Source organism: Tiliqua scincoides, chromosome 5, assembly GCF_035046505.1.
Source record: "Tiliqua scincoides isolate rTilSci1 chromosome 5, rTilSci1.hap2, whole genome shotgun sequence".
In the NCBI taxonomy this organism is placed as follows: Eukaryota; Metazoa; Chordata; class Lepidosauria; order Squamata; family Scincidae; genus Tiliqua; species Tiliqua scincoides.
In genome coordinates this window covers 37,953,607-37,978,778 of record NC_089825.1, presented here as the reverse complement: position 1 = coordinate 37,978,778, position 25,172 = coordinate 37,953,607, and the positions used below count along the sequence as shown (strand labels likewise).

At 42.7% G+C, this 25,172-nt stretch overlaps 1 protein-coding gene and 1 pseudogene across 1 annotated transcript in view; one reads left to right on the top strand and one right to left on the bottom strand.

Annotated features, from left to right (window-relative positions):
- Positions 1-25,172, top strand: part of SKAP2 (src kinase associated phosphoprotein 2) — a 138,926-nt gene that overhangs the window by 10,212 nt on the left and 103,542 nt on the right. Inside the window, exons 3-4 of the mRNA XM_066630952.1 lie at positions 4,496-4,521; positions 18,664-18,765. Of these exons, the coding sequence (XP_066487049.1) occupies positions 4,496-4,521; positions 18,664-18,765 (128 nt within the window). The remainder of the gene's footprint in view (positions 1-4,495; positions 4,522-18,663; positions 18,766-25,172) is intronic.
- On the bottom strand, positions 12,898-13,014 carry LOC136655156 (5S ribosomal RNA; annotated as a pseudogene).

The following is a 25,172-nucleotide window of genomic DNA, read 5'->3' as shown; positions in this document are numbered from 1 at the left end:
CACCCCAGCACTGTCTGTTCTAGTGGCTGTCTGCTGGTATTCCTTGGCATCTTTTTAGATTGTGAGCCCTTTTGGGACAGGGAGCCATTTAGTTATTTGATTTTTCTCTGTAAACCGCTTTGTGAACGTTCAGTTGAAAAGCGGTATATAAATACTGTTAATTAAAAAAAAATTAAATTAATTTTTATGCCCATTTTTCAGATGGGTGGGGACTGACACAGAAGCATAACCACTAAGACACACAGTGAAGAGTCATTTTGACCTATATCTTGCAGATCCTTCTAACCTAAGACACTTTGGTTCTGGTGGTCCTCTTTGGAGCTTGCTGAATGATTGGTTTACTCCACTACTTAATATCATATGGAGGCACACACATTTATTGCTTGTTGTGCACAATCCTCACATATCCCCTAATACTCACGCTACTTGTGAGAAGACTGTATTTTAAGTACAGTATTGCAATATTTTGTCCTGGAGAAAATGTGAAATGTCTCCCTGACAGAATATTCATTGCTATCTTGATTGTGGCATTGTATGTGCCGATATAAATATCAGTTTTGATTTTTTAAAAATGTAATTGTTGATTAGTTGTACAGCCTTCCTCCCTCTTCCTTTCCTCTATGTTTATAATGCAGTTTTTTTTACTGTTTAAGTTCTTTGAAAGCTATGTGCTTCCTGTCTAAGCCAGAGTGCTCAAATTGCTAGACTTATCCCTTAAAAAAACAAAGCAATTCTCCCACTGTATTAAATAGGGACAAGATATGGTGTTATTTTCAATAGCAGGAGAAATGGGAAGACTGACACATGAGCTGAAATGTAGCAAAACATGTTCAGACAGATCATGCAGAAAGACTCTCGGCTACCAAGTATTTCTTCAGTTACGATGTGGTCATGTCCAGGATTAACTGGCTACTAATGAGTTGGATCCAAAAGTTCCCCTTTTCCAGAGGTGGAAAAGAACACTCTTGGATGCGACCTGTTATGTTTTATGCTATTGCTCATTATTCTCCTGGCAAGTGGATTAACCTGAAAAATGGTGACTAGCCGATAATCAGCTGGTTAGCTTCATGGCTGAGTGAGGAATTGAACCTGGCTTTCTCTAACCTGTCCTGCACTCTGGCCACTGTACCAGAGTAGCTGTTGACGTGTGCTGCTTAATTAGGTGAATGTCTCTAGAAGATCCACTTGTGTTAATGGAGCAAGAAGGCTCTCTCTTTTGAGTTATTTTGTGGGATTGGATCTTTGTAAACTGCTTGAAGTGAACTGTGATTTCTGGGCACTTTTGTGGGGAGGGGAAGTAGAGATGAGTTCTCATTGTGAGTGTGTGAAAATAGTGAAGCTGTGATGATGTGCTTTTAAACCTTCTGAATTGGAAAACTGAGAGAGACAGAACCTCAAGATTTCCAAGTTGTACAGGGTTCTAAGGATCTGTTTCAATGGAAACTTTATGCACTTTTATGTACAGTATGGCTTTTCCCACGACCTCCCATATTCAGCATAGGAAGCCAAAAGTCTGGCTTGCATAGCTTCCCCTGGTCCTGTGCCAGTACTTGTCAGCTGCCTGGACCTGTAGGGACTAGTACATAGTGAAGAATCCAGCACATCTGGGATGTACGGACTAGAATTGCTGAATTGGCACACCCTGGTCCCTGGAAGTAGGAGAGCTAAAGCTCTCAGTTGATCCAAGCTAGACAGATTATTTACCTAGTAAGAGAGCTCTTGGCACCCTGCCCAACCTGGGGAGACTGGTTTCCCTGAAAAAATGAAATGTTGTAGAAGAATAGCATAAAATTTCTGTACTCTTTATGTAAATAAATGGCAGCAGTCAACTGAAAGAGAATTTCTCTACTTCTTGGTGTTTCCATGGGCTAGTTCACGCGTATGAACCTTATTTGCCATCTGCTCATGATTGTTTATAAAAATAGGTGACTACAGGAGAAAGGGGCAGTGTGAATCAGGCAGTGCACAGAGTGCTGCAGCAATTTCTGGGACTGTGATTGGTTTCTATTTGCTGCTTGTCACTAAGGGTTTATTTGCATGTTATGCCTATTAAGCACAGAGTGTTTCTATGTGATAACTTGTAGCCACTGTAACATTTAGTCCTGGTAAACTGTGGCCTACTTGTTTATCATGGGTGGCAGTCTAGCTAGCACTTTTGTGATCAGAAGCTCATGTCACAGATGAAAGCTTCCTCCATGAATGTGGAGCTGTTTCCCTTCATGGAGGAAGCTTCTCTTTGCAAAGAGCTCCTGCTATTGGAACACTGGTCAGGATGTCGCCCGTTCTGCACGCACATGTGTGTAGGCCAGAGCTAGTCTCCTCCAGTAGTTTAGTCAGTCTAGGCATAGAGATAACCCATGGCATGTTCTGTAGGTTCTGTGTGTTACAGTGGCTGGTAAAGTCTGACATGTGAGACAATTCTGCATTGTAAGTGTACAGCTTGGAGCCAGGTTATTTGAGAGACCGTTTACTTCCATGCAATCAGCTCGTCCTCTCCGGTCATCGGAGAGGGCCCTCTTACAAGTGCCACTGTCCATGCAGTTGGAGGGGTGGTGGCACAGAGTAGGGCCTTCTCCTCGATGGCACCAACTTTGTGGAATTCCCTCCCTCTAAGTTTACTAACTGCTTCCTCCTTAGAGGCTTACTGGTGGGGCTTAAAACGTATCTTTTTTTACTGTAGCCTTTTGAGCTTTTTAATATGGGCACTCAGGGCTTTTCTATGTTTAGTTTTTTTTTGTTTAAATTGTCTGCTGATGGTTTGTCTTTTTATCAGTTTTCTTTTTTATGAGTTTTTTAGGTCACTTCTGGATTTTAGGTTTTTTTTAATATTTATATTTTTTAAAAATTTATTATGCTTATTTTTTTGTATTACATTTGGAAGCCACTTTGAGTGCCTGAGAGGGAAATAAAGCAGGGTATAAATTTGTAAATAAATAAAATGTGTAGCTCGGCTCTGAAGTTCTATTTCCTCTTGTGTCCAAACTGTATCTGAATACTCTTTCTGCCCACATAAGTGGTTCCATGTGTTTCTCCTTGTATTATAGTAAGTTTACTGACACATGCATTTTCTGTTCTTTCCTGCAAAATGTCAGTGATGAGTTTAATGGGCAGCCCAATCCTCAGCTGTGCTGGTACAGCCAGGCTGCATGACCTGTGCTGCATCTGATGCAGCTTAGGAGGTGGATGGAGATCTTCTCAGGATAAGGGAATATATTTCCCCTTACCCCAGGTAAAGCCCCAGTCACCCTTATGGGGCCTCTCAGATTCATGCCAGCTATATAGCTGGTGCAAAACTGAGGATCCTGTGTAGGACTGCCTGGAACAGGAGCGAGGATTAGAATATGGCAGAAGAGGCCCCTGACACCCTGTCCCTTCATGGGCCCGATCCTCCCATGTTCCACCCTCCCCCTACCCAAAACACTCCCTCCCCACCTGCAAGCTGCCCTCTGGCCACCCTCCCCACATTCCCACACGGTCTGGCGCAAACTTGCACCTACTGGAATGTGTGGGGATTGGATCTGGTGCTGCTGAGCTGGTTCAGGCCTTGCAGCAGATTTGCAACTCTGAACCAGAGTGGGGATGGCTGCACCAACCCAGCAGTGTGTTAGGGTTGTGCTTTGAATTGACCCTTTTAAAATCTCTTGTTCATGAAATCTACATAAATGGTAGCTAATATTTATTATCAGTGAATATGCATCTTACAGAACTGTACTTACCTTTCCCCTGAGGGCTGGGGATAAGAATAGGCCCTCAGTTTGGCTGTACTTGTCATAAGAGGCGACTGAACAGCCACCAGGTAGATGGGACTCGTCAGCCTGGGAAGGCAGCTCATCTGAGAGAAGGAAAACTCTGATCCCAAACCTCCACTGCCTTGTGGCTATATCCAGTTATGGAAAAGGCTTCAGGAGTCAACCTTGAGGCAAAATCCGGAGCCGGAGTCCCTGAGGCAGTTCATGGCTGAACACAGTCACGTTCTGGCAACTCCTGCGACGCTGCTGGAACCAACCGTATTGGCCTCTGCCTTTCCATTGGACCATTTCAGCGACGTGGAGAGGGGGGATTTGCTGTCTATCCTTCATATCTACTTTACCCAGGCTTCGCGCACTGGAGAGGACACTCTGTTCCAGAACACTATTCAGAGCGCGATACCATAGTCTTTCGAGACTGAAGGATGCCAACAAGAAGAACTTACACTTCTCAGTTTTCCAAACTAATGTGTTATTCTTTAATTGGTTTTAATTAGTAATTAGTTTTCAAAACTAAAGTATTTTATCTTTTTGTTTTTATGTTCATTATAAATGTGCAAAAGATAACTCCTGAAATGTGTTAAAACTTATTGACTAAAGCTTTATAGCTCAGTAAGCATTAAGATATTATTCAGTGTTTGATGTCAGTTCTGTATATTGCCATTTTTTAAATATGTAGACTGTCTGAGACTTTTCTAACACTTTTATTATCTTCTGTTCCCTCATCTCCCTCTTTCTCTCTTTTGCAGCTACCCTCAAGAATTTCCTGATGGAGGTAGGTGCATGATGTTGCATTTGCATGTGGCTTAAATATTTTGCTCATTGGTAAACATTTGAACTGATAATAGGTGTATTGAGTCATATTTATATTTATGATTGCAAAAATGTAAGCATCCTGCTCATGCTGTCTCTTTTGTGGCTGAGGATGCTAGCTCCCCCTGCTGGAAGAAAAAGTGGAAAGCTTTAAGATAATTTTTTTAAAAATGTGTTTGAGTGTGCAGAAAGACAGAAAACAATAAACAAAAACATCCCCCCACCAATTCCTACTGTGTTATTTTAAATGAACATTTTAGCTGCAACTGTGTGTGTTCAGATATTAAGTTAAGATTTGTGAAATGGCACAAGCATATAGTGTGTGTGAAAGACAAAAGCACTGCTAAATCAAATTTTAATATAGACTTTATTTCCCAAAAGCAGACTAACTGAAAACTTAATTTCTACTTTCCCAGTATGTACTTGGTTAACAGAGTTGGGCGTATGGGAAACAAGAGTTCAAAAGTTGTAACTGGAACCTGACATGCAGTTTGCATGTCGTCTTCCACTGGGTACGGTGAAACAGACCTTTATATCCTCATTAAACGGAGACTGATACAGTGGCCTGTTCTGAAGCCAAACCTGGAACGGCTCTTATTTTCATGATGCTAATTCATGAGGTCGTGACCTGCAGTCTGTGAATGCTGGTATGAGGGTGACAGCATGAGGTCAGAAAAGAGTGTGTGGAACTACAGTTGTTTGTTGTTGGTTTTTTTCCGTTCTCTGCCGAGGGTAGGAATGCTGGGCAGGAGACAGTAAAGTTTATCTGCTTTTCGTTCCTGTGTATAATGATATTTCCTCAGACCAGCTTTACTCCTTCCTTCATTTTTGCAAGCAAAACAATAGAAACATTAGGTGCTGGTTTTGTTTTTTTTAAACCATCCTAACTTTATTATTGGTAAAACAGTGAATTTAAATGTCTTTGTTTTTGTTCAAAATAGATGTTTAAAAAACAAGCACCAGGACAAAAGCATTAAATAATTACTTGTACAAGTTGAGTATCCCTTATCCAAAATGCTTGGAAGCAGAATTGTTTCAGATTTCAGATTTTTTTGGAATATCTTCATCTACATAATAATAGTTCTTGGGGATGGGACCCAAAGTTTAAACACACAATTCCTTTGTTTTCTATACACCTTATACGCATAGCCTGAAGGTAATTTTATACAGTATTTTAAGCTTTGTGCATGAACCAAAGTTTTGACTGTGACCCATCCCATGAGGTCAGGTGTAGAATTTTCCACTTGTGGCATCATGTCAGTTTTCGGCATCATGTCAGATTTTGGGACATTTCAGATTAGGGATACGCAAGCTGTACAAATTGATCCCGGTTGAGGTGTGGGGGAAAGAGCCGAGTTCTGTATGTATAGAAAATAGCACTTGGTGCTGAAACGCAGGCTTTTCCAACTTTGGGTACTCTGATCCAGCTAACTAAATACACTTCACTCATGGAAGGAGGCTCCTGTGCATGTGTTCCTAGTTGGATAGGGAACCACGTGCACGTCTAGGTGCAACTTGCATGTATCCCTCTTTAATCAGCAACCAGGACTGTGTGAATCAAGGTTGCTGATTAAAGGTTGCTTCTGTTTCCCATTTCCACCAAACAGCTCTTAGGAAAGATCTTGGTGTACATAGCCCTGGCTGCTGTGTGCGTGTTCTGTCTGGATTGGAATGAGGGAGAAAATAAAAAATGTTGCAATGCGCTATATGTGTGTGCTTGTGTGTTTGCTTGCTTGATGAAAACACAGCAAAAGTTAAAATTGGCATTTTAGTTTTTGTCAAACCAAAAATTACAATTGGCAAATTATACAAGCTGCTCAAGCCTCTGCAGCCCAATTTAAATTACTCATTGCTGTGAGGTACATTGCTCATTGTTGTGAATGTGTAAATTCAGAAGATATTGTGGATTTGTGTGTTCTAGTCTCCCGTGAAATTATAGTCTCTGAAAGCAGGATGCCTCACCTGTATGTTGAAAGGAATATGTGATTGATAGCAGCACAGATGTTTATTACTGTCCTGCTCCTGTCTTGTCATAAGAACATAAGAACAGCCCCACTGGATCAGGCCATAGGCCCATCTAGTCCAGCTTCCTGTATCTCACAGCGGCCCACCAAATGCCCCAGGGAGCACACCAGATAACAAGAGACCTCATCCTGGTGCCCTCCCTTGCATCTGGCATTCTGACATAACCCATTTCTAAAATCAGGAGGTTGTGCATACACATCATGGCTTGTACCCCATAATGGATTTTTCCTCCAGAAACTTGTCCAAATCCCTTTTAAAGGCATCTAGGCTAGACGCCAGCACCACATCCTGTGGCAAGGAGTTCCACAGACCGACCACATGCTGAGTAAAGAAATATTTTCTTTTGTCTGTCCTAACCCGCCCAACACTCAATTTTAGTGGATGTCCCCTGGTTCTGGTATTATGTGATAGTGTAAAGAGCATCTCCCTATCCACTCTGTCCATCCCCTACATAATTTTGTATGTCTCATCATGTCCCCCCTCAAGCGTCTCTTTTCTAGGCTGAAGAGGCCCAACGCCATAGCCTTTCCTCATAAGGAAGGTGCCCTAGCCCCGTAATCATCTTAGTTGCTCTCTTTTGCACCTTTTCCATTTCCAGTATGTCTTTTTTGAGATGCGGCGACCAGAACTGGACACAATACTCCAGGTGTGGCCTTACCATAGTTTGTACAACGGCATTATAGTTGAGCACTTCACTGCTCAATCCTGTCTCCAGGTCATTTATGAAGAGGTTGAAAATCACCGGTCCCAGGACAGATCCTTGGGGCACACCGCTTTTCACCTCTCTCCATTGTGAAAATTGCCCATTGACACCCACTCTCTGCTTCCTGGCCTCCAACCAGTTCTCAATCCAGGAGAGGACCTGTCCTCTAATTCCCTGACTGTGGAGTTTTTTCAGTAGCCTTTGGTGAGGGACCGTGTCAAACGCCTTCTGAAAGTCCAGATATATAATGTCCACGGGTTCTCCCGCATGCACATGCCTGTTGACCTTTTCAAAGAATTCTATAAGGTTTGTGAGGCAAGACTTACCCTTACAGAAGCCATGCTGACTCTCCCTCAGCAAGGCCTGTTTGTTTATGTGTTTTGAGATCCTATCTTTGATGAGGCATTCCACCATCTTACCCGGTATGGATGTTAGGCTGACCGGCCTATAGTTTCCCGGGTCCCCCCTCTTTCCCTTTTTAAAAATAGGAGTGACATTTGCTATCCTCCAATCTTCTGTCACCGTGGCCGTTTTGAGGGACAAGTTGCATACCTTAGTCAAGAGGTATGCAACTTCATTCTTCAATTCCTTAATAACTCTTGGGTGTATGCCATCAGGGCCCGGTGACTTATTGATCTTTAATTTATCAATGAGGTCTGAAACATCTTCTCTTTTAACCTCTATCTGACTTAACTCCTCGGTCAGGAGGGGCCGTTCGGGCAGCGGTATCTGCCCGAGGTCTTCTGCCGTGAAGACAGATGCAAAGAACTCATTTAATTTCTCTGCCATCTCTAAGTCTCCTTTTATCTCCCCTTTCCCTCCCTCACCATCCAGAGGGCCAACCGCTTCTCTGGCGGTTTTCCTGCTTCTAACATATTTGAAGAAGCTTTTATTATTCCCCTTAATGTTGCTGGCCATGCGTTCCTCATAGTCTCGCTTGGCCTCCAGTATCACCTTCTTACATTTCTTTTGCCACAGTTTATGTTCCTTTTTATTCTCCTCATTAGGGCAAGACTTCCATTTACGGAAGGAAGCTTCCTTGCCCTTCACAGCCTCTCTAACTTGGCTGGTTAGCCATGCGGGCACCCTCCTGGATTTAGTGGAACCCTTCTTTCTTTGCAGTATACACCTCTGCTGGGCCTCTATTACTGTTGTTTTAAGCAGCCTCCATGCACTCTGGAGAGATTGGACTCTTTTTACCCTCCCTTTCAACCTCCTTCTAACCAGCCTCCTCATTTGAGGGAAGTCCGCCCGTCGGAAGTCAAGGGTTTTTGTTAGAGATTTGCCTGGTATTCTTCCCCCAACGTGCACGTCAAAACGGATCGCAGCATGATCACTGTTCCCCAATGGCTCAGTAACATTTACATCTCTAACCAGGTCCTGCGTACCGCACAATATTAAATCCAGAGTCACCTGTCCTCTGGTGGGCTCCGTGACTAGCTGCTCTAAGCCACAGTCATTTAGTACGTCAAGAAATCCGGTTTCCTTATCGTGACCAGAACACAAATTGACCCAGTCAATATGAGGATAATTGAAGTCCCCCATGATTACAACCCTGTCCCTCCTTGTCACCTCCCTGATCTGTTTCCTCATTTCAAGGTCCCCATCCAATTTCTGGTCTGGAGGACGATAGCATGCCCCCAGTATTACATCGCTGCACAAGCCTGGTAATTTAACCCACAGAGATTCTACGGTGGAGTCGGACCCACCTTCAATCTCTACTTTGCTGGATTCTATCCCTTCCTTAACATAAAGGGCCACCCCACCTCCAACACGCCCCTGCCTGTCCCTCCTGTAGAGTTTATAGCCCAGGATTGCGGTATCCCACTGATTCTCCGCATTCCACCACGTTTCCGTTATGCCCACTATGTCAATGTTTTCCCTTGTCACCAGACATTCCAATTCTCCCACCTTTTGCTCGTAGACTTCGGGCATTCGCATAAAAGCATTTGTACACGGAATGCCCCAGGATGGGCTGCTTATTCGCTCCTTTGTCCCCACATCCTCTCATTGTGCCAAACCGTCTATCACATCCCATCACGCTACCTTTCCCAATTTCTTCTCCTACTCTGCCTTTGTCTTGTTGTTCTCTAACCTCCCCATCCTCATCCCATAGGGATGAGGAGTCCCGAACCGGATGCCCCTCGGCTCCTGTTGGCCTTCCCCCAGGGATCAGTTTAAAAGCTGCTCTGCCACCTTTTTAATGTTATGCGCCAGCAGTCTGGTTCCATTCTGGTTCAAGTGGAGCCCGTCCCTCTTGTACAGGCCCCGCTTATCCCAAAACGTTCCCCAGTGCCTAACGAATCTAAACCCCTCCTCCCTACACCACCGTCTCATCCACGCATTGAGACCCCTGATCTCCGCCTGCCTAGCTGGCCCTGCGCGTGGAACAGGTAGCACTTCAGAGAACGCTACCTTTGAGGTCCTGGCTTTCAGCTTCCTGCCTAAAAGCCTAAATTTGGACTCCAGGACCTCCCAGCTACACTTGCCCACGTCGTTGGTGCCGACATGCACCACAGCCGCTACCTCTCCCCCAGCACTGTCTACTAGCCTGTCTAGACGAGAAGTGATGTCTGCAACCTTCGCACCAGGCAGGCAAGTCACCATGCGGTCCTCACATCCGTCGCAAACCCCCCTCTCTATGTTTCTAATAATCGAATCCCCCACTACAAGAAGCCCCCGACCCCCCTCCCACCAAGGAGTATCCTGAGTGCGTTCGGATATGGGCCCATCCCCTGGAGAAGAGGTCCCCCCTAGGGGAATGTTTCCCTCCTCTCCAGGATGATGTCCTCCAGTCCCGAAACTTCCCACCCGGGCAGCTGAGGAGCTGCACACCTGAGGTTGGGACAAAGCCTGGTCGTCCCCGGAAGTCTCCCCACGGTCCTCCTCTGCCTGCCTGCGCTTCTCCAGGTTGGCCACCAAGGCTTCAAGGGAGCGGACGCGTTCCCTGAGACCCTGGAGCTCCTTGCACCGAGGACACACCCATGACTTATGCCCCAGAGGCATATAATCATACACGTGGCACTCAATGCAGAACACTGGATAGCCCCCACCCTGCTGCTGGCTGTCTGACTGCATAGCTTTTTTGTTGTTGTTGTTGTTGTTGTTTTATTTAGGGGTCCTTTTAAAAAGGACCTGTTGTCCTGTTTCCTGATCTGTGATACTTATTATTTAGTATGTAACACAGTTGCTTTGCCATTTTATGTGTGTGATGCATCGTTGTGTGTTACAACACCATAGATATCTATGGGCTAGACTCGATATGCTGAAGGTGCGTAAACTATCTCCCAATAGGTCTGGTGTTTTTTTTCCTAATCTCCTGCTGACATGCAGAAGTAGCAGACTCTGAATTTCATCAGAGTGGTGGATGGAGGGTGGGCAATTAACTGTTTTCCCTCTGGTTATGTTTGCTAATCAGATTGCACCCCGTAGCTGCTTTTCTGTAGGTGGAAAAGGATGCTATCTCATATCTCTGTCCCCAGTGAGGGAGTAAAGAAGTTTGAAGAGTAATTTTTGGTTTGAAACATTGCAAGAGGGAAATGGGGTTAAGCATCTCTTCCCCCCTGATGTGGCACCACACATGGTGTCTTGTGGAACATGGGATCAGTGGTCCATACCCATCCAAGCCTGCAACAGAAAGCTGTTGCTGGAAGAGAGTACTGGGAATTCCTTTCATTTCAGTAGCTTGCCACACCCAATGCTCAGACTTCCTGATGACAGAGTTTGTGTGGCCGCGGCACCTAAATCAGTGGGGAAAAATATCTGTGAGGCAGCTGCGCAGTGTCATCTTTGTGTTGAGTAATAGATGGTTTTTTAGAATTTAAGAAAACACCTGTTGGATCTGGCCTAAGGCTCATCTAGTCCAGCAACCTGTTTCTCCATGGCCAATCAGATGCTTCTGAGAAGTCTACAAGCAGGAGATGAAGGCAACGTTGCCCTCCCCTGGCATTGCTTCTCTGAAAGTGTTTTTCCTGGAGCCCAATCCTATCCTTCTCCCCTCCCCCAGCGCCAGTGCAGCTGTGCTGAAATGGTGCATGTTGTATCCAGGGCGCGTGCGTGCGCACGTGTGTGTGTGTGGATTGAGAGACTTTGGAGAGGAAAGGGGATTTAAATCCCCTTACCCCTCTGTAAGCCTTTCCACTCCACAATGAGTCTCCTTGAATCTGTGCCAGCTCCTTAGCTGGCAAAAATCTGAGGGGAGGAAGTGGCAGGAAGGCTGTGAAAAAGGATAGGATCCAGCATGCACCATTACTGCTGGATCCACTACCCCCTGTTCCTCCCTGCCCAGTTTTTCTCTCTCCCTGCCCCATCTTTCCTGTGCCAGCAGGTCCAAGCAGGCCTGGCAACGGATAGGGAGTGCTTTCACTTCTTGTGGTAGAGCTCTGAAAACGTCCCCAATGGAGCTCTGTGTGCTCTATCAGCAGTCATTTTACAATAGTTGAACTTGATTCTGCTGTTGTAAACTTCTCCATACAATCCAGAATAGGACTAGGCTGCCCAGCACATTGCCTTGAACCTGGAGGTAGCATGTAGCCACCATGATTAAGAACTTAAGAACAACCCTGCAGGATCAGGCCATAGGCCCATCTTGTCCAGCTTCCTGTACAGTGGCCCACTACTGTATCCCTTCATAGACTTGTTCTCCATGTTTAGTAGTGTTGCTCATCCTGAACCTTCCAGATAGCAAAAGCTAGAAATATACCTGAATTCATGATTAATTTGGGTCCATTTGGTGGTTCCTTACCCAAGTATGACCACACTTGTACACTTCTGATGTATTTACCCAGGGGTTGTTTCCATCTTTCCTATGTTAAGCAGGAAGGAGGTTGCTGTTTTGCAGGTGCTTGCATACCTTTGGCTGCACACATTGTATTTTACAAGTCCCCAGAATTTGTCTTTTGATAGGCAGATATAAAAACACACTACATTTGTTTTAAGTTCCTCTTCTCGCCACACTCCCTAGTGAACATAGGAAGAGGTGCCTTATTCCGAGTTGGACCATTTGGTAATCTAGCACAGTATTGGTTATGCAAACTGGTGGTGATTCTCTGGGTTTTCAGAGAAAGTGATGGTAGGGATTGAACCTGGGACATTGTGTGTATGCAAGGCATGTGTTCTGTCATTGAGCTAGAGCGCTCCATGCAAGAGGATGTGGCCAACCAGGGGCAAGGCTGCTACAAGAAAAAGAGGCACCAGTCATTTGTATAACTCTAGGATAGCAGCAGGAGGGCCCAGATGTGATGATGTTAGACCTGAATTCCTGTCTGTGACTTGTCTCTTGCATTGTGTCGCTGCCTGCTTCCTGGCTCAGTATACTAGCAGGAAAACCAAGGCATGAGGCTACAAATATATCAGAGCGACCTTGTGTAGTACTTTTAGACTCAACTTGCTATCTTTTTCCTCTATTACAGTTGGTGTTTGCTCACTTAGTTTACTACAAATCCAGACAATACTCTTTGGAATTGTGAAACATTTTCCAAGTTGCCCACCCAGTGTCTTTCAACTGCAGCACGATCCTTTCAGGAAAGAACTGACTAGTGCTATTGACTTAGCCTGATTTGGAGGCATTGGTTTGGTTGGCAACCTTCAGTCTCAAAAGACTATGGTATAAGCCTACAGCGCCTGGTATTCCCAGGTGGTCTCCCATCCAAGTACTAACCAGGCCTGGCCCTGCTTAGCTTCTGAGATCAGTTGAGATCAGGCAAGTGCAGGATAACAGTTGCTGTCTTTGGCATGTTTGAGAATTTGGAAGCCCACATCCTGCTATCTGTTTGGAGATGGCACTCTCCTCTTCATATGCTAGTTCCACCAAGTATTAATACAGTTGTGCCTCAGCATCCACAGGGTTTCAGTTCCCAGAATCCCTGTGGATGCTGAAACCTGCAGATAATGAAATCCACATGTCTTGGCACTTTAGACCCTCTGGATGCGACTGGAGCTCTGCTTTGGTCCCATCAGGAGGACTTTCTGGAGGTGTCAGAAGGACTTCTGAGAGTTGGGGAGGCTGTGTGTTGGCACCCTTCAGATGCAATTGGAGTGCAGCTCTGGTCACACACACACCCAGGTCATGCCTCTCTAGCAGCAGATTTTGGAAGCACAGTTTTAATTAACCGTGTGTTCTGAATCCTCAGATTTCGTGTGTGTGCACTCCAATTGCGTCTGGAGGGTCTTCTGCGGGCCAGAAAGGCCAACACACAGCCTCTCCAACTCTCCAGATTTCGCCCGACCTGGACCCTTCAGACTGCTTCAGGGGTTTCTTTCTGTCTGCCCATCTCCTTATTCACCATGTATCATGGCACATCTAGCTGACAGTAAAAACAAGTTTGTTAAAAATTTCACCTGTTCTGCTACAATTGGACATTATCTAGACCCCAGGCATTATTGCCTTTCTTCTTGTCAGCTGGAAAGACTTAAGAGTCTTCATTGATTCCAATTGGAGGATATGACCTGGGCTTAAAACATGCAGGCAGCTTGAGATAGCTAGCTGGGTTGGCCGGAATTGAGTGAAGAGAAGAAATAAAGTGACTAGCAGGCCCAGTTCAAGATCTGAGGTGGTGGGCCAAGTGCTGCGTTCCTTAGCTGGTGATGTGCTAGCTTTTGCTCTTCTGACTCTGTACCCCATGGTTCTCCTCCACACTTGTATTCTGCCCCCCTCTTTTTTTTTTTCCAATGCCAGGAGAAAAAAGAGGATGATGATCTGTAGAGACAAGCAGGTGGACAGAAGTGGGCTCCCTCTGCCAATCTCAAGCCTGACTGCTTCAGATAGCCTTATGGATGGGCAAACCCTGGTGACTAGAGCGTATATATCAGGGTTGGCTGAACTTGCTTAATGAAAGAGCCACATATAATAAACTTCAGATGTTTTGAAATTTACATTATTCAAAATATCTACTCACCATGAATATTAAACATACATTTTAGTCCAGTGGACGCTGTTTATACCTGGTAAATAATTAATTATAAAGCTTGAAACCTTTTATATTAATTGTGATGCAAAAAGGAGCTTGGCTAACATTTCCAAGAGTCGCACATTATATGTCAGAGCTGTGCAATGCTCACGAGCCGCACACTGTCAGTGATGTTTTGAAGTGGGGAAACAAGCAACTTAGCTCTAGTGGAGTATGATATAGCAGCAGATGAAGAGGCAAAAGCCAGCTGTGCCTTCTTGAGTTGGGTTTTGAGCACTTTCATTCCAGGACCACCATTGCCTAAAAAATTATCCTGGAACACTGTACATGTGCCTAGGGATTTGGGACGCCTCCTTGCAGCAACAGCTTGCTTCAGAGGTATTGACTGAAATATCTTGATGCGTGCCTTATGGCAGACTATGTGGCAGAAATCAAATATTGATAATGACAAAACTCTTGATCATAAACCAGTTGGAGAGTGGTGGGGAGAGGAAAGAGACTTCATGTTTTAGAACATTTATAAAGCTGTATAAAATACTAATGGATTCCTCGATGTTCAGCTGATGCAAAGTCAATCAGAAATCTTTACTGTGATTACTGGGAATTAAAGGGGAACGTCCATTAACAGAAGAGTTAAGTATATAGCTTCCCGTATTGGCACAGCAGCATTATCTGCTTGGATCAATATACGTATACCAAATATGAATAAAAAGTTAGTGCTTAATAAAAAAGGGTTAGGTACTGTGTATCCTATTGCCAGCAACTGAGTAGGCCACTGTTTTTCAAACTGTGAGTCAGGACCCAATTTCAGGTGGGTCCCCATTAATTTCAACGTGTATTTTATTTATAATATATTAGACTTGATGCTACCATGGTATGTGACTGCTTTTGGGGAAATGTTACAGATCTGTACTCTTAATAGGTTGCTATGTATACACTTTTAGCAATGACAGTCAATAGGGCTTACTCTGGGTAAGAGTGGAAAGGATTGCAGCTTTTGGGATGTTTGGGTATTGTTTTTTTTGTTGTTTTTTTTGAAACAGATCAGCATTTGCTGGGGATTAGGAGTGTTCTTGATTTTAAATACATTTTTAAACTTATACATACTGTAAACTTTTAATTTATTTACTTAATTAATGATTTGATTTTGTCATATGGGGAGTGTTAAAAATTTTCCTGCCTGATTCTGTCAGTTCTGGCCATGACATCCTTTCTAGTGGGTTCTGACAGATTGCCATTCTAAAAAGTGGGTGCTGGGGCTAAAACGTTTGAGAACCACTGGAGTAGACTATTCTACTATCAAAACATAAGTGATTAGAAAAGAAAGAAGGTAGAAATCGTAATTTTTATCTCCCTGTAACCGTTAACTGTGTTTAATTAATGAAACTTAAAAAAAGTTCTAGGATAAATCAAAGGTTGTTCTGGGGGAAACCATATTAATGAGCATTAGCCTCTTAATTATCCTCATGGCTACATCACAGGGACACATTTGTGCCTTTCTTTTGTCTAATAACTTTTTATAAAGAAGTATTTTTAAACTGATCATTAATTTTACGACTGCAGAAATGAGATGCAAAATTTATGCTGTTGTCATTGGCACAGGCTCAAGGCACCGCTGACATTATGCATGATTATAATGGAATGGCTGCCCACTAATGAGTCTGTAGACATTTTGTTTGAACATGCCTTGCTTTTAGATGTCTGATTAGGCTGTAATGCTTTCAATTATGCCTGCGAATTTGTATCAGATGCGTTTACCTGAAGCCCGTTGTTGCTTTGATCTTTTGGCTTTCTATTACATGAATACTGACCAAACACTTCTGGTTATTGACTTCCTTCCCAGGTACAATTGGGCACCTGTCGAGGAGACAAAATTTGTGCCTTGGGCTGCTCAACCACGACTCCTCTGACTGCGTGAAGGAGTAGCATTCCTGACTGCAGTGTAGTTCCCCTTGCTAATCTCAACTAATTAGGCTGTGGTCAAGATCTTGTGAAAACTTTACTCTTTAAAAAGAGTAGATTTTGAACCTGCTTCAATTAAGTACCTTTCTTCTTTATCATGCAGATTCTCTATTTCAGTCTTGCAATGTTCTTTGTCAGAGGCAAAGCCCTAATTTATGATGTTACCAATCTGTACCTTGCATGAAACAGTCTGCTACTATGTCACTATATGTTTGGTTTGATTGCAGGTCTGCTGTATATTTAGTAAGGGCCCTTGGACAAAGCCTTGTATTAGAGTGTTCCTTGATAGTGTATTATTGGGTACTACGTGGCCATCATCTGCATCTTTCTGCTGTTGGATGACAGTGCAGCAGAATGGGGTTGGGGTGACTTTCTCCATTGAAGACATGGCGCAGTGTGCAGCTACAAAGGGGAGTTTTGTTTTGGGTTTGTTGTGATGGATTAGGAAATGTGACAAGGCATAAAGCACTGTAGCATCAGGGCAAAGTGAGAAAAAAACAACTTTGTGCCTCCCCCAAGTATTGCTAGCATCCACATACCCACTGCAAAACTGAGAGGAAAGTGTGTTTGGAAGAAAGGGGACAAGTGCCCTTATGCTCTTGGCCATAAATAGTTGAATGTCTATTGATTCTGTACACTGTAGAAAATTCAATAACATGTCTAGATTACAGAGATCTGCAAGAATTGTAGCATAATAGAAGTACAGTGAACCTGGAGAGTCCTAGACTGCTCATAGAATTAAAGCTACAGTTTCCAGGATTACTTGGAAAGCCATGACAGTGAAAAGTTGCAGTATAGATTAATGCAATATTGGGCTTGTGTCTGTCTTTAAATTCACAATTGGTTAGTGCTGATTTAAATTGTCGGTAGTTTAATTAGTAGCTTATGTGCAGCATTTAAATGTCTGTGGAATCTGAAAATGTTTTAATATCTGTGTGTCATGCATCTCCTGCTTTTCATCAAAGAGGAGTCTCTCACTCCATTTAGTAATATAGTTCAATGTAACATAACTGTAGTGGAGTAATGGTAGAAATAAACCCTGTTAAGCAAAGCATGTTCAAGTGTTGAGTTCACTGTGGCCTGCACAAACTTACTAATGATCTTGGGCTAGAAGACCACTCACATGACCAAATCAGTTTCATGATGTGTGGGTGGGTGAAGTGAATGGTATGGCTTCTACCCTGTTTGAATGCTGCTGAAAAGTGAATTGAATGTTGGCATGATGGATATAGGCTGAATTGCCGGGCGCATGGCTGATGAAGCGTTCATGTAACAAATATGTCATGCCACATATGCCCCGTGATTTGCTACTCAGTAAATGAGTGCTCAGTATGAAGCAATCTGACTACGTTGTGCTATAGCACAGTGTTCCATTTGGTGTTGAGTGACTGTTATGCTAGTGTTGGTGAGGGGCTGGCAGCGCTGAAGCTTTACAGGCATACCAGGCCCATATTGTTGCAGCTAAAGGCCAAGTTAAAGGGTGCATTGCATGCAATACCATCTCATTGGATTCTTATTATTTAAAACAGAGCTGCACAAGAGCCCATGACAGGTTTGGGGGGAGGTGTTTGGGGGAAAATGACATGGAGGTAAAGGGTTAGACCAGCCATTTTCAACCACTGTGCCGTGGCACATTAGTGTGCCGCGAGTGGTCCATAGGTGTGCCACAGGAATATGGGGGAAGATCATTTATTAGTAGGGCCAATGGGAATGTGAGCCCCCCACTGGCAGCATAGTGTGCCTTGTCAATTGTCAAAAACCTGATGGTGTGCCTTGACAATTTTAGTGCCTTGTCAATGTGCCACGAGGTGAAAAAGATTGAAAATCACTGGGTTAGTCGTTGCTATCTGTGTGCTCGAGTTTTGACTGTGCCCCTTCACATGGCTGCAGCTTTAAAGTAAAAACAAACCTGCAGCTGCACAATGATGTGCAGCTCATCTAGTTTGACTTTAATATAGATCCCACTTTTTCTTTGTTATAAACATTCATATGTAACTACATGCTGTTATTTTCTGTCAGAAGGCAAATGTCGGGCGTTGCACAAGAAAAGTAGTTCATAGATTTTGACAGAAAACTGCTGTCACTTCAGCCATAGAACAATGTCCTTGCTGAATTGCTTGGGGGGGGGGGACTGAATGGGGTGGGCTAGGACAAAGCTCTGCAGGGGATTTTCTGTGGTGCCCCCTTCTATTCCCTCATGGTGCATGGAGGCTATCATTGTTGCCAGTACTTGGGGTTCAGAAACTAGCCTAACTGGGTGGGCCCTTAGCCAGTGCTTAACCTGGCTGACCTCTGAGGTCACCACTCCTGCAGAGTGGTGGATTCAAGTACATGCCCTGTCTTGTCCCACATTTACTTTTTTTTTTTTCCCTTTCCCCTTTTTGGGGGAAGAGCATGTTTGTTTATAGTGCTAATTAGATGAGGAAGATGGGGACATTTTCTTCACTAATGGGAAACCATGCACTGTTGGCTCTTTTACTAACTGGCGAATTCTGTTTTTGTGTAGGAGAACTAGAAGATGGGGAAGAGGATGAAGGCTCTACCCCTCATGACAATCTTTCCCTGGTCTCTGACCGGTATGATAAAGATGATGAAGGCCCCTCTGATGGTAAGTGACTTCTTGATCTCAAGACACAGTGGTTTTGTTGATTTGGAAGTTTTGTTGGACTGCAGCGTTTCTGAACTGACTGGTGTATTTGTTAGGAAACAGATAAACATCAGGGCCTTAAGATACATGTGGGCCTTGTTTTCTTACTGTCACTAGACCCTTTAAGGAACTGAAGAGCGCTCTCTAGTGGCAGAAAAAGTGCAATGAATTTTATTTTTTAAAAGTTCATATCATGTTCACTTGTTCTTTGTTACCAAAATAGAATTCTTCAGATTTTCCTCCCTTTCTAAGAGTGGATCTGTGACTAAAACACAAACAGAATTTTTCTTTGGAACAAATCTCATGTGAATTCTGCATCAGAGTCTTGCTTAATTTTATTGTGCTACTTAATGGTCTGCTCTGTTGATGTTATAAATAATGAAACAGCATATTTGATCAATGTTTTTCTTTCTTCTTCTTTGGCAAACTCCATGCAGAATGAGTTCATAAAAATACTAAATTAATTACTTGTCTGCGTCTTCTAATTAATATATTGGCTTTTCAGTTTGATTTCTTGTTCAAACAGTTTTTGGCATAATGCTTGCCTAGGTCCTCTCCTCCCGCCCCAATTCTGAGTTCATTAAATAGCACACTATCATTTTCTGTATTATCTTTGAGGACAAGAGCAGTTGAATATTCAATGCAAATTATTGCATCATTGTGTGCAATGATAAAATTCTTGAGTTTTATCAGGAAATCACGGATAAATTACCTTTGTATATAAATAACTGTGTATATTAATTGGCTGCTCAAAAATTTAGACTTGGAAATGAGCGATGCCTTTTGCTGTCATACAATGATCAAACTGTGCAGCTCCATCTCTATCTCGAGGTACAATTGCTGAATGAAAATATGCCTCCTGCAACATGCTACTCCACATTTTATGTTATCCAGATTATTCCCTTTGGAAACATATATTGCTTTTATGAGGTATAAAATTATGTCTATTGCAGAACAGGGATAAGTCAAGTATGTGCCTAAGTGATAAACCTTCTAACAACTGGTTCAGAGTACACCATCTTTGTATTCATAGAACTCTGGAAATGGTGCAACAGCAGCCATCCAAAAAAAAATTTTCTGTTGAATTTGCCCAACGTTGGCATAAGGGGAAGGGTGACAACACATTTTTTTTCCTTCAATCTTTTCAAATATATATTTATATTTTACTGGCAAAACACTCTAGATTTTATTTCCAAAGATTCCCCCCCCCCAGGTATTAAAGATAGAAGCAATTTATATCTTAACAAATATCCCACTAACATGCCATTTTGCTTTGTTTTATGGCTATGAGCGTGCTAAAAGAAAGATGGGAAAAGAGAAGGAAAAAATTGACAACTGTTTTTGCTCGTGAAAGGGATGCTGAATTTTGAAACAATCTTGATGCTTGAGTATGGTCATCCATATTAATCTGCAGATAATTTAACAAATTTCCACTGGTTCTTACAGTTCATTTCCTATCAAAAATGCCATGAGTGAAATTCATATGGAATACCTATGAACATTTTTGTATGAAACAAGCTGTTCCTGTTTTGTTTAAGTATCAATCTCTCCTTTAACTGGTGCAAGTTGTGTATGTGGAATGTACTTCATGTGTATTGATATCTGCTCAGTAGGAAACGTAAATTTTTTGTAATCGGTGGATCACAAACACTGAGATCCTATGCGTATTTTCCTGGGAGTCTTTCATCTGAGTAAACATTGTAAGATTGCACTGTATGACATCTATGTGTAGGACAATGCATTAAATATGATGACACTTTTCTGATTAAGCCCGTTATCTCTTTTCAGACTACTTTCTGTTGTGACTGCTTTTTCAGCATTTTAAGTTTTGATCTTTCATGACAGAGCAGGTGAAACCATTCCCGTTAGGTACTCAAACACAGGGCCAGGTATCAAGTTTGAAAATATATGTACCTGCTCATATGAAATTGCTGGTATATACATGAAAACAAATGTATTGTAAATTGTGGCATAAAGTGTTCAATTAGCCAATAGCTTTCTCCATTTAACATACATCTTCAGTGGCTATACTGCAGCAGTGGAATTAAACACAGTCTTTCAGATTGTGTTGTAAATAATTTAGCTTCTGATTGACTGTTTTGAGCAAAATGCCAAAGACAATTGAGAATGTATAGCAACAATTTTCTGCTTGTGGCTGTGGGGTGTTATATGTACAGTGTAATAATGAAAAATCCTTCTCTGTCTGTCCAATGGTGTATTAATTAGGACTTTAACTTTTAACATTGAGTACAGTATAACTAAATTATACAGGTCACCAAAAGGCCGTTTTGTCAAATCTGATTGTTTTCTGTACTTCCTTTGTGGTGCGCACAAAGTATATCTCCAAACTTCAGTAGAAGATGAACTCTAAACTTATGTATATTTTCATAATGCTAATGAAACTTCATAGGTTCTGAAAATGTCAGCCCACCCAAAATCTCTGAATGCATTTTAAAACCTGTTTCCCCCAATCCCACTCTTTGTTTTCTAAAAAATATTTCCCCCCTCTGCTTCCTTGGTTCAAAAGTTCACTCTGTTCCCAAATGGCCACCTAATTTTCCAGTTATTCCCTCTAGCCATATGTGTTTTGGTTTCTTTATGGTTTATTAGGTAAGGTACAAAAGTAGCATAAGTCGCATCTCCTAACGAAATTCAAGCACATTTCAGTGATGCTTTGACTTGATTACTGGCAGCAGTTAAATTACAAGAAGGGAGAATAATGCTGCAGTCCGGACACCTTACTAAAACGGGTGTGGAAAGAATCGCGCAAAACAAGACAACTCAAAATAAAACACAATACGGATTTATCCTGCCAGGCACATTGTTTCTGACTAGCTTTTATTTTATTGGCTTGCAGCCTGATTGATAGCAAAATCATAACTTGCTGTATGCTAACAGGCAGAGTTCACTCGTAGGTTATTGTGAACTGATAAAGGGTTAGATGGAGTTTTGATTTTCGCAGTGGACCCGGCTGCACCAGATTAATGGAATTTCAATGAGAGACTGGAGTAGTTGCAGCTTTGTCAGAAAAACTGATGGAGATTCTATAGTCATGCCTGCTCATTAATACCAGTTGTCTGAAAGGTGTGGCACTTCTCTATACAAAAGACTCTGGATAATTGATTTTTGAATAGGATTTCCCCCCCACTTATTGATGACTCGGTTTTTGTAACTGAAATGACAGACCCTTGTGGAATACAACAATGTTGCACATCTTTTTGTTTTTAATATGTTTATGGCAGGGTGTAGCCCCTGACTTGATCTTTTTAGCCTTGGAAGTCAGGGGGAACGGGATGGGGAAAGGACTGTGTTGACTTAATCTTACATGGTTAGTATTGCTGTCTTTCTTGCAAAGAGACTTGTCTTTCTCAGTAAGGTGAGAAGGGAGAATGGCAAAACATAATATTTGCAAGGTACAGTATCTTTCTAAAAGTCTCATAGAAGAGCTGTTGTAGCATAGTGGCAAAGGGCTGTGAACGGGGGCTTTCTGGTTTGAATGTTGCCTCTGCCATGATCTCTTACTAGGTAACCTTAGACAGGCTACTTTCTCTCTGCCTCAGTCTTTCCCATCTGTAATATGGGGTAATATGTGCTTTAAAGAGCTGTTGTAAGGTTCATGGCAGGATGGTACATCTGAAATGCTTTGCATATTCAGAAAGTGCTATGCAAATCTTTAATATTGTGTTGTTTGACCTTGATTTGGAGTGAAATTACAGTGGGTTCATATAGTATGATTTGTCTCCTGCAAGTAAGCAAGCAACCTTAAGCTACCCTCTGCTGCACATGTGCTCATGATTGCAGGTGGCTGAAGCTCGCAACAGTTTTCATGGTTGCAGCGAAGATTTTTGAGTCTCTGTGCCCTCTATAGCACATCTATAGCAGATGGCTATAACCATCTGAATGTGTGTTGAAGGGTGGCTGGGACTGCTTATGTGTCAGAGGAAAGTCCTTTGTGAACTACGTTTCAAGTGAAAGCATGGTTTGCAAAGATTCATTGGAAGTCAACGGCAGCTAAGGCTAGTGTGCCTGAAGTCGTTTGTGTGCAGAATTTTGTTTGTATTTTTGTTGTACTGATTTTTAAAAACTGTTCTACAATTACTTGATTTTGTTCACCCACTTGCCTGAACTATTTAAAACAATCCTCATATTTGGATGGACATCTTTTCAGAACGTATTGATTGTTTCATTTGTTTTGCCACCCTAAAATGACAATGCTTAGAGCAGCATGTTGAGAATGCCATCTAATGCTTGTGAAATAAATTCTTCATTGGGTGAAACTGGTCAGTTTGTCCTTTTATGGTATGTATCACGGAGCCTGATCAAGCTTCAGATGCTCTGATTATGAGAAAAGGACTCAAATTATTTCATGATGCATCAAGTCTTTTCAGCTGTGAAATAAAATGTGTCTATTAGCTCTTGTTTCAGGCTTAGCATCTGATTCTTCTACTGATGTGCAGATTTATTTATTTCTTCTCCCCTGTAACATCAGAGTCTCTACATCTGTGATGGAAATATTTGAAACAAATGCCGTGAGTGCAAAGAGCTACAGATAGCTCTCTGCTTTGAATACAGGCAGTGAAAATGAACATTGAAAACATGCCCGTCTGAGTGCTTGCTTGATTCTCAAAAATATGGTGCGCACAGTATCCACACACTGCAGAAGGAAATTAATGATCAAGAAAATCAATTATGACACACCACTTATGTGTTCTTGTTTAAAGCTTGCAGGTCAGATTAGAAGGGAACGTGTCTTGTGGTATTTGTATTTTGCTTTTTTTGTGTAAAACATTTTTAAAAAGATCTCAGTAAAGGTGGTCCTTTCTTGCCTCCAAACAGGATTTGGCATATAGTTACCTCAAAAGGACCTGGCCTGTGCTACTTGAAGGACTTTATTGGGAATGATCATTAACTTTTTAAAAAAAAACTTCACTTTACCATACTGAAGTAGAACTCTCACAGTTATGAACAGCTACCTTAAAACCAGTATCCAATAAAGCAGGTGCCATATCAATAAGAACCAGGCCGATCACAACATTTAAGTACAACAGGCAGTGAACTGGATCCAAGGGTGCCCTTCTGCACCTGGGAAAGTGTCTTCAAAGCACTGTTTTCTGCTTGGCGTGGGAATGGTGCTTGAGAAAAGTGAAACAAAATCCGAAGCTACTCTTCGGTTTGGACCACCTCTTACAGTTTTCATGATTTTGCTTGCACTGCAGAACTGAGTGCTTCATGAACTCGTGATCTGTTAATGCCTTTTTGTTTGGGTTGCCTTACAGAATATTCACCTGATGATTGTTACTTTTGCATTTCTTGTTTTGTTCTGAGTTTCTTCATGTCCACCAAGACGTTTCTTTGGGCAAAAGCATTCAGTCCTTTTTCCCACGACCAAAAAACCATTTCCTTTTGACACAGATGCTGTTTGCTGAATGTCAACTTTCTTTAACTGTGCAACCAGGGCCCATAGACACTTTTCTGGATGCCCACTTGCCACTTTAGCATCTTCATTTGTACCACTGTCTCCTAGTGGTAGTGTCTCCTGTCTCCAGTGGGTTGTGCCTTTTGCCCATTGTGTTGTCCTATCTATTGTGGGAAAAATAGCCAGGGAATTGCATATTGCTATTACAATGGTCAGAATGAGTGGTTCCTGTGGCTCGCAGTGTCTGCTGCATTTGGAATCTGCTCAAAGTCTGTGATGGTCCAAAATAGATATGGCATTGCTGCTGTTTGGCTCATTGCTTTTCAAGAGGCGGGGGAAAGAGGCCCTGGAAACTTAATGGATTGTCCAGCCCTGGCTTATGTATATCTTTGGAAGAAAAAATAGAAAGTCTTTCTTGCTTTTGGAGTGTATTGAAGCCTTTTTCCACACTGGATGATATTTCAACCTTGATTCAATCCAGGAAGGTAGATTAGTGTAGGTGCCCATGTCCCTGCCCTGGGATTGGACTAAGAGCAACCTCCACCTCATAGGGATTGGGACACAAATATGTAGCTGGTGCCACAAATAAGAACTGATGCTGGCAGCGTTGCTGCTCACCAGACCTGTTGGAACTTCTTGACCCTGTGTAATTTCCTCACTTTCTTTATGGAGTCTCCTGAGGGAGCTTCAGAGGTGCTGGCCATCTACCCACTTACAGCTTGCCTCTTTATGTAGGGTGTCCTGAGCATACCTGGAGGAACCTAGGCGCTAACTGAGCTAGCTGCCTGAAGAAGCTGCTCTCTGTAAGCAAGTGCGATGGAACTTCCTGCAGCTCTCTTCCTGTCTCAGTGGGGTGTCACAGAGGTCTGAAGAATCCCCTGCCTGTGAGGGTTAGTGCCTGCCTTCCTGCCTGCTCTGTAGGTTTCCATGAGGACAAATCCTTCCCCACCTC